Below are 10,156 nucleotides of genomic sequence, written 5' to 3'. Positions count from 1 at the left end.
ACTAGTACACTTGTTGGAAGAGCCTCTTTTTCTGGAAGAGCCCAATATGTCAGCATATGCATAATTACCTGTCTTTGATTAACGTATCCATGTGCAAAACCCAACATTATGGAGGTATCACACAATGCTCTACCTTTAACATTAAAATGATCTGTCAATCAGATAGTTAAGAACATCCATGGAGAGAGAATCCTTAGAGCATGGCGCATGCATGATGTGGCCCACCAAATGAACAGTGGATCACATAAAAGTGGGCCCAACCCATCATTATGATAATTGCGAATTCAATGCTACTACATGTATATCGAAGTCCTCAGTACTTCATTGCTTAAAATTGTAAATCTCCACCACATCCTTGATTACATTCATTCAAAACATGACTGAAAATAAAATGCTAGAAAAATGCAATACCTTTTTTCCTAAGTCCATTGAGAACTAATCTTGTCGGCTTTGCAATCATCGACGTCGTGATCCCGAGTTCTTTAGAACTCAGCTTCTTCCACTCCATTGCATTGACATCATCAGTAGCTTCAAACAGGACTGTTATGTTTATTAAAAATCAGCAGCCATTCAACTAATCCATCACACAAAATCAAATTATTGGCATGGACAGCAGACTTGCATTAGGTTTCACATAGATGGAGATTCCCATGAAAATTTTCTTGAGCATACAGGCTTCCAAGTACTTAGAATTTCCCATTATTTGCATAACAAAGGGATTCTCATGTGGCACTGTGGGCCCCATGCGTTCCCCCAGATAATTTTCTAGGAAAATCCATCCAAACGAAGCCTTACCTGCAATTTGAACCGGCATCCTATCTTGGACAAAGTACCAAAAATGATAAGAGCAAACAACTAATGAGTAAGAAGTGATAAGATATGCCCATATACATGAATATAAAGATCAACTCTTGGAGCCAGAGTTCGATCCCAACTTACCTACTAAAATTTTTTACAAAAAAAAGAAAGACGAAAAGGACAACATCCATTGGAATTTAGTTAGATTTACCAAAGCAAATATATTGGCATCAAGAAAACCCAATAACTTAAACATTCAAGAGTGAAATAAAATCATACAAATAGCAGAAATTCAAATGGATATTCCCAAATTACTCACAATCTGTAGCTTGATTGTCTTCCCATCAAGCTCGACAGTCCTAATGTTCTGAAGATTAGACAAATAATACAAAAATAAATCACATCACCAAAATGTGTCTGTATCATGTATATTTATGCATGGCATGAGTTGGGTAGGTGTGTTTGTATGTATAGATAGATAGATAAAGAAACAGACAAAAATAATACAAAAATAAAACATATCACCAAAAAACAGAGTCAAAACAGTAAGGAAATGGAAGATTTCAATTTGCAGAGCAGCACAACAACTAGAAATTTGGCACAACTCTAGGAAGAAAACGGGGGAAAAAAACAGCTGGGAAGACAGATAAATCTAAGATCTACAAGGTTAATTAAAAATAGATCACTCCTATCATGCTATAGCTAGTTATCCACAACCGCTCCCAAATGCAAAATTATCTAAATTGAAGATGAATCACATCCATCTCCAATGAGGATCATTTTCTGCTAGCAGAGGGAAGTGGTATGCAGGAAGTGCATGCTCCTAAAAAACATAATACATAACAGATCTTTCTCTATTCTTCTAATCTGATCAAATTTGAGATCGAGAGAAAAGGAGCGGAAGGAGCGAAATGAAAAGAATTGAGCTTACCTTGAATAGATTTGGATCTGGATCTGGATCTGAATGATAAGGAGGTCTTCTAGCAGCTCTCCTTCTTCCGATCGAGAGAGAGAGAGAGAGAGAGAGAGAGAGAGAGAGAGAATGGATTTGGATCTAGATCTGAATGATAAGGTCTTCTAGCAGCTCGAAAACTTGCGAAAAAAATCAAAATCTGCAAACAAAGAAATCATAAAGGTCTTCTTTATGGGAATCTGACAGAATTCCACAAAAAAAAAGGAAAAATCTCTACATTCCTCTCTAAACCAGACGATCTAGGGTTCTCGATCGAGAAAAAACAGAAAACAGTAAAGAAATTCCAAACAAATCACGAAAAACGAAATTGAGAGCTAGAACATCCGATCTTCGACGAGATTTAATGAGAAAATGCCGGAACAAGAGCAATACCGACCTGCACGTCTGATAAACGAGAATTCCGAAGCTCCTTTTGCCATCAATCGACGAAATGGTTGGAACTGAAGAAAGAAATGGCGATTTCCGAGCAAAAATCAAGAGAAATGAGGGTTTTACGAGACTCGCTTGGACTCGCTGAGAGACCTTTTGGCCGAAAAGCCAGTGAGAGGAATGGCGGCTTGCTTTTGTAGCTGGACTTTACCGGAAATAACGAAAATGTCACTATAACTTTAGAAAGTCGAAATTACCCTTGCTACTTTGTGATATTGGCCTCAGTATTCAATAACCGAGGCAAAGAGGCTTGGCCGGCCCATGAAGCAAAGAGCTCAGTAGGGCCCAACATGACATGGCATCCGCTCCATCCATCTCTTATGACATATTATTTTAGAATGGGACCCAAAATAGTAGGCTGATTCAATACTCTAATGAGCCATAATACATGGATTAGTGATGATGGGACCATTTACCTTTGAAATCTTACCGTGGCCCACCGTGATGAGTTCGGTAGCCTCAAGAAGGCTTCAATGATGGACGTCTTCGTGAAATAATTTTTCGGCCCACTTCCATAAATGAGTTTCCAAAAATGATGGACAGGCTTTTAGCCTCGGTTACTAACCAACCGAGGCAAAATGATAGACTTTTGGCCTTAGTTACTCACCAACCGAGGCAAAAGGGTAGACATTTGGCCTCAGTTGTTCACCAACCGAGGCAAAAGGGCAGACTTTTAGCCTCGGTTGCTCACCAACTGAGGTAAAAGGGCAAACTTTTGGCCTCAGTTTCTCACCAATCGAGGCAAGATTGCTGACTTTTGGCCAGAAAAAAGGGTAGACTTTTGGCCTTAGTTTTCAATAACCGAGGCAAAAAGGTATGCTTTTGGCCTCAGTTTTCAATAACCGAAGCAAAATGGCATACTTTTAGCTTTAGTTACTCACCAACTGAGGCAAAATGGTAGACTTTTGGCCTTAGTTTCTCACCAATTGAGGCAAAAGGGCAAACTTTTAACCTCAGTTGCTCACCAACCGAGGCAAAATGACAGACTTTTGGCCTCAGTTACTCACCAATCGAGGCAAAATGGCAGACTTTTGGCCTCAGTTTCTCACCAACCGAGGCAAAAGGGCAGACTTTTAGCCTCAGTTTCTCAACAACCGAGGCAAAAAGGCAGACTTTTAGCCTCGGTTGCTCACCAACCGAGGCAAAAGGGCAGACTTTTGGCTTCAATTTCTCACCAACCGAGGTAAAAGGGCAGACTTTTGGCCTCAATTTCTCATCAACCGAGGCAAAAGGACAGACTTTTGGCCTCAGTTCTCAACAACCGAGGCAAAAGGGCAGACTTTTAGCCTCAGTTGCTGACCAACCGAGACAAAAGGGCAGACTTTTGGCCTCAGTTGCTCACCAACCGAGGCAAAATGACAGACTTTTGGCCTCAGTTCTCAACAATTGAGGCAAAAGGGTGGACTTTTGGCCTCAGTTGCTCACCAACCGAGACAAAATGACAGACTTTTAGCCTCAGTTTCTCACCAACCGAGGCAACATGGAAGAGTTTTGGCCTCAGTTTCTCATCAACCGAGGCAAAAAGTGAATTTTAAACCTCAGTTCCTTTACAACCGAGGCTAAAAACCATATTTAGCCTCCTTTTTTTGAACCGAGGCTAAAAAATTGAGGCTATAGGCCTACTTTCTTGTAGTGCAAACAACCACTTTCTCTTGGGATTTAACACTCCAACATAGCTAAAAAATCAGAGCCATTTAATTCTCAAGTGAGAGCTGCCGTTGGGAACAATGTAAAATCACTGTGGTGTGGCCAGCTTGAGTTTTGGGTAAGGCTTATTTTTAGAAAGTCCCTTCATCCCGGCGAGTAGAACATGATAAACGGGTCAATGGAATAGGGTGTGGGTCCCACAAACAAACCTAAAGTTGGCATGCCCTCTTGTTTCTTCCATGTGATGCGACCCACATGAGTTTTGAATCGGGTAGTTTTTCTCGGGTCGTGACCTGGAGAGGCGCACTGGACAGATTAGATGTCCCGCAGAAAGCTCGGTGGGCTAGCTACGTGAGATATCTCTATCTCAGACAGATACGTTGCATAACGAAAGTCCTATTCTATTATAGAAATCGATTCGAGTAGGTGAATGTAATGGATTCGAGTAGGTGAATGAACGTGGGACTCTTTCATTTTCATACAATGTTCCCCGCCTCCAACCCTCCTCTCTCTCTTCCTAAATAAAGCGGCTCTTTGACGTGTGATCTTCATATACCATACAACGATTGCAGCTTCTTTCAGATGATCTCCTTCCTTTCTATTTGAGAGAGCTCACACCATTCACTGCTTCTTTTTCTCTCTCACAATCAACCTCTTCCTTGGATTCATGTTGTTATCAATGGCGCACCACGGTTAGTCTCTCTCTCTCTCTCTCTCTCTCTCTCTCTCTCTCTCTCTCTCTCTCTCTCTCTCTCTCCTTTTCATATTATGTGCACAATCGTTTTGATTAGATGATTTGTTTTCTGTATCCATGCAGGTGCTGATGATGATTTTCTTCAGCCCAGGAAAAGACCCAGATTGCAAAACAATCCCCTTACAGGAAAATCCAACGGCCTAGATCTCATCAGCCACCTTCCCGACGAATGCATCGTGGAGATCTTTTCCTTCCTCCCATCCCACCAAGACCGTTGCTCTTGTGCCGCCGTCTCAAGAAAATGGCTCATCTTGCAAGCCAACATGCGAAGCACAGAGTTCAAATCCAACAACTCCATTCAAAAGCCCGAGAAGAATAAAACATCGAGGTGTTTGGAAGGCATGAAAGCCAGCGATACAAGGCTAGCTGCAATAGCTGTAGGAATATACCCTTCCCAAGGGCTAACCCACCTTTGCATTAGGGCAACCTACCCTTCATATGGGATAACTGATTTTGGCCTTAAAATCATAGCCCAAGCATTCCCAACCCTAAAATCTCTTTCCCTCTGGGACTGTCTCAAGGTGGGCAGTGAGGGGCTTGCCTCAATTGCCAAAGGTTGCAAATGGCTAGAAAAGCTCGACATAGTCAATTCTCCGTCCATCGATGATAATGGCCTTGCAACGGTGACGAAAAACTGCCCGAACCTATTAACCTTGAATCTAGATTCTTGCCCGTCAATTACCAACCGTTCCCTTCAAGCTGTAGCTAGGCACTCTTCCAATCTCGTATTGATTTCCCTGGTAAAATGCCTGCTCATCGGTGATGAAGGGATCGTTTCGATTCTTTCAAGCTTGCCCAAGTTGGCGAAGCTTAAGCTCATCTCTGTAAGAGCAGCAGACGCTGTTCTTGAAGCAATAGGGCGGCATGGGAAATCTCTTAGAAGCTTGTGTCTAGAGAATGTTTGGGGTGTTAGCGAAATTGGGTTTTGCTCAATAGGAAGATTGGAGAACGTGGAGTTCCTTTCATTGAGATCTTGCTCAGGTTTGAATGACATGGGCTTTAAGGCGATTGGAAAAGGGTTTGTCGGATTGAAGTGGATGGTAATCCGCAACTGCCAGGCATTGACTGATACTGGTCTGAAAGAGGTGGCTGAATCAGCTGCACTGCTCGAGTGTCTCAAGCTAGTGGCATGTAACAATGTTTCATCACTTGGGCTAATGGAAGTTTTCATGAACTGCAACAAGAGACTGAGGGTGCTGTCATTGGTGAAATGTGGAGGATTGAAAGAAGAAGAAGACGCACGTTCTAGAAGAGCAGTTCTCCCAAAATGTCCTCTTCTAGAGTCTGTAACACTAGACAGTTGTGTTGGTGTTGGAGACTCTTTCCTGTCATGGCTAGGAAGCGCATGTGTGCAGGTTAAGCACCTTGAGCTTATTGGGTTGAGCTTTATCACTGATAAAGGAATCCTCAGCCTCTTAAAATCACTTGGGACTCTAAATAAGGCTTTGGTGAGTGTGGATTTAAGTGGGTGTTTGGGTGTTACAGATAGGAGTGTTTTGGCCATCACAAGTGCATTTGGAGAGAGGCTAAGTTCATTGAGATTGGATGGTTGTGATGGATTGAGTGACAGGAGTTTGGAAATGATTGCTGAGTTTTGCCTTTGTTTGAGGGAATTGGACCTTTCTAGCTGTGGCATCAGTGATGATGGGGTATTTTGCCTTGCAAAATCAAAATATCAGTGCATCGAAGTGCTCTCTCTAGCTGGTTGTACTGGGATTACGGACAACAGCTTGGGTTTTCTTGAGATGATGTGTGGGAGTTTGGTGGACCTGAATCTAAAGCAATGTCCTCAGCTTAGCAAGAGGGCCATTGATTCGGTCAAGGAGACTCTTTGGTGGTGTGATGTGTTGTATTAGAAGTTAGAACATCTAAATTATGTAAATGTCTCTTTTTTCTTCTTCTTTCCTGAGGGATTTTGCACATTCTCATTTCCTTCAATTGGGTGTATGCAAATCAATCAGGTTCGTGTTGCTCCTTTTTCTTTTTCTTTTTTGGATGAGCTATGTAAGCACATTGGCGTCTGTATTGATGGCCTAAGCTGGTGTGTCAGTATGTTTTTGGTACCTTAGTGTTGCATATCTCGCTGGGAAGTTTAACTTCTATGTTGAGAGTTTTGTTGTAAACAATTCGGTCATTTTTTCCTTGGGGGAATGTAAATTTCAAATTATAGTTTGAATGATTGTCTGGATACTGTTGGCTGTACAAACTAAATTTATTGGCTTTACAAAGCCTCCAGACAACTTAGAAAATCTAATTTTATAGTAGGAAGGAAGAAAGATAGCAAAACAAAGAGAAACTCTTTCTTTAGATTTTGAAACTATTTCACTGCTGCTTCACACTTGTTGTAATCAGATACACAACACATTTATATAGACATTTGCATCAACTTTGAAATGGCTACAGTACCCCTACTAGGTGCTTCCATCATTTAATATTCCTAAAAACCTACATAGGCTTTTCATCCTCCAAAACATCTCCTTAGAACCAATGCTATGCATTGGGAGCTCAACGGTCACCAGCTATTGCTGAAAAATGAGTTTTGGTTTGCAACTTCAATACTTTCCTTCAAATCAAAACAGGCTCTATTCTAAGCAATGATTTAAGTTTCTTGAATGTATCAGTCAGTAATACTTTGATAAAGATGTCCGCCACTTGTTCAGTGGTATGACAATACTTTAATTTTACTGATTTTTGCTTCACTTGATCTCTTAGGAAATAATACCCTGTATTAATGTGTTTGCTCCATTCATATTGTATTGGATTTTTGACAATCTCAATTACCAACTTGTTGTCCACGTAACATATTCTTCCTACCATTGCTTCAGCTCTTTCAGCATATTTCTTAGCTATATCGCTTCACATCCCATCCCATGGACAAAGCTACTATAAACTAATCATGACATATGGCTACCAAAAATATGACTAACGCAGACGGCTGTATAGTGTTTTCCCTGACGGTAACAATAAGCCCGCGGCATAGTAATTACCTTATAATAACTGCATTAGTAGAAAAAGTGGAGTATAACACCCACCACAATATATCTTTTAAATTTTAGCCTTCGATTCGTTTTAAAAGCTCATTGTATGGCATGAGAAAAAGAATAAAGTACGTAGATCGGAGGCCCATGTGAACCATACCAGAGGAAATAATAGATAGTGAGTGTCTACCATTGATACGTTGTGTCCCAGTCAGTGCTTCAATTTGCCTCCTTTCCGGGATAGTTCCTAAAATAAAGTTTAGGAATGGATGAACGGAGCGGATAAATAACATATATCGTGGTGGGCTCCATGAAGCCCTAACTGGACCGTCTTATCTTTGGCTCCGCCCAGTGTGAAGTACGGAAGCTAATCGGCTGATGTATCACGCACCAGCAACCTAACTTTGTGAGTTGACCTTACTAAGTTCTGTGGGTCCCATCGTGAAGCATAAGTTATATCAAAACCGTCCGTCCACTTGGTGAGTTAGTCGTAAGTCTTGATTTGAAAAATAAGACAGATCCAAACATCAAGTGGACCACAATGTAAAAAAACAGTGAGGGATTGAACGCCTACCATTGAAACCCTTTTGGGGTCACCAAAATTTTGGATCAATATGATACATGTTTTTTTTCTCTTCATCCAGGTCCGTGTGACGTTATGAACAGAATGGATGGTAAGTAAACGTTACACCAGGCTAATGTTTTAATGATGAGAATCATTGTCCCCACTGCTATTTGGGGTGTGGTCCACTTGAGTTTTAAATTACTCATTTTTCAAATCAAGATATAAAATGATCTCACCAAATGGATGAACGGTGTAGATATGATAAATACATCATTGTGGGCCATGTAACTTTTATTTCCTTTGAACGGTTTGTAAACTCTTGAGCTTGAGGAGCGTTTGAGACGGAAATGGATTGGCTACTCCCTGCCACCAGCCAATGACTGATGGTTGGTGCTATGTGGGCCTCACCATGATGTATGTGTATCATCCATGCCATCTATCTATTTTTCCATATCATTTTATGGAATGAAATAAAAAATGAGGTATATCCCAGTATCAAATGGACCACCTTATAGGAAACAGTGTTGAATGAACGTCAACCATTAAAAACCTTTTAGGGGCTATAAAAGTGTTGGATCAAGCTGATCTTTGTTTTTTTTTCCCCCTTCATCTGAGCCTGTATGACCTAATCAACGTATTGGATGTCAAATAAACAGTACAGTGGGCCTCAGGAGGATTTTAACAGTGGATATCCAATCACCATTGTTTTCCTATGGTGTAGTCCACCTGAGATTTTTATCCCTCTCATTTTTGGATCAAGATTTAAAATGATACCGAAAAATGGATGAAACACATACATTATGGTGGGCCCACATAACACCCACCACCAGCTACTAGGCTGGTGCCTCGTGGCGGAGGGAGTAGCCAATCCGTTCAGGGCTGATGTTTGTGAGAAATCCCTTCCGTCCATCTATTTTGTGAGTTCATTTTAAGATATGAGGTCAAAAATGAACTGTATCCAATGCTCAGGTGGTCCGAACACGTAATAATTAAACATTTACAATTGAAATATCCGTAGGGCCACATAAGTTTTTAATCATGTTGATATCTGTGTTTTCAGTTCATCCCAGAAAGAATGATGTTATTAACGGTATGAATGGCATGCAAACACCACTGACGAACGCAGAAAGGTTTAAACTTTAGGAATTTTCTGACTACCTTTTCCTTTTGCAGGGCCCACTAAGTCTTGGATCCCGCTCATAAACTGAAACGAGCACACGAAATGCCTGAAAAACATCACCGTGGCCCCCGAACTTCATGTGTAAGGCTTTCGTGGGAAAGCCGCGTCCGAAACAGATGGCTAGTCCCCTGCCACTTGGCAATGGCCAGTGGTCGGTGCCATGTGGACTCAAACATGTTGAATTTGTCTCATCCATGCCGTCCATCCATTTTTCAAGATAATTTTATGCTCTTTACCCAAAACTGAGGTAGATGAAAATATCAAGGGGGCCATACAGTGTTTATTGAACTGTCACCATTAAAAACTTCTCGGGGCTATAAAAGTTTTGGATCAAGTTGATATTTGTTTTTAACCTTCATACAGGTCCGTATGACCTAACCTGCACCTACATCCAGGTCTGTATGACCTAATCTACAAGTTGGATGTGAATTAAACATTACAGAGGGCCCGAGGAGGTTTTTAATGGTAGACGTGGAATCACTACTGTTTTCCCATGGTGTGGTCCACCTGAGATTTTTTTCTGCCTCATTTTTAAAATAAATTGATGTGTAAAAATAGATGGACGGTGTGGATAAAACATATAGGTCATAATGGGCCCACATAGCACCGACCATAAATAATGGGAATAATGATTTCCTGTGGTGTGGTCCACTTGAGATTTGGAATATGATTTATTTTTCGTCTGAAGCTAAAAAATGATTCATTTTTAGTCTGAAGCCAAAAAATTATCTTTTAAAGTGGATTGACGGAGTGGATTTATCTAATGTAAAAATGTGGGCCCCACAGAATTTACTCAGAACGCTAGTACCATCCGCCTCCCGTCTTGATCCCC

The 10,156-nt window shown here is 41.0% G+C and overlaps 1 protein-coding gene across 1 annotated transcript; it reads left to right on the top strand.

Annotated features, from left to right (window-relative positions):
- Positions 1 to 4,306: 4,306 nt before the first annotated feature.
- On the top strand, positions 4,307 to 6,791 carry LOC131248596 (EIN3-binding F-box protein 2-like). Its single transcript, XM_058248941.1, has 2 exons — positions 4,307 to 4,539; positions 4,665 to 6,791. Exons 1-2 carry the CDS (start codon positions 4,515 to 4,517, stop codon positions 6,455 to 6,457), a joined length of 1,818 nt encoding a protein of 605 aa, XP_058104924.1. The 5' UTR covers positions 4,307 to 4,514; the 3' UTR covers positions 6,458 to 6,791.
- Positions 6,792 to 10,156: the final 3,365 nt, after the last annotated feature.

The sequence above is a fragment of the Magnolia sinica genome, chromosome 6, assembly GCF_029962835.1.
Source record: "Magnolia sinica isolate HGM2019 chromosome 6, MsV1, whole genome shotgun sequence".
Taxonomy (NCBI): domain Eukaryota; kingdom Viridiplantae; phylum Streptophyta; class Magnoliopsida; order Magnoliales; family Magnoliaceae; genus Magnolia; species Magnolia sinica.
This window is presented reverse-complemented; position numbering and strand designations above follow the sequence as displayed.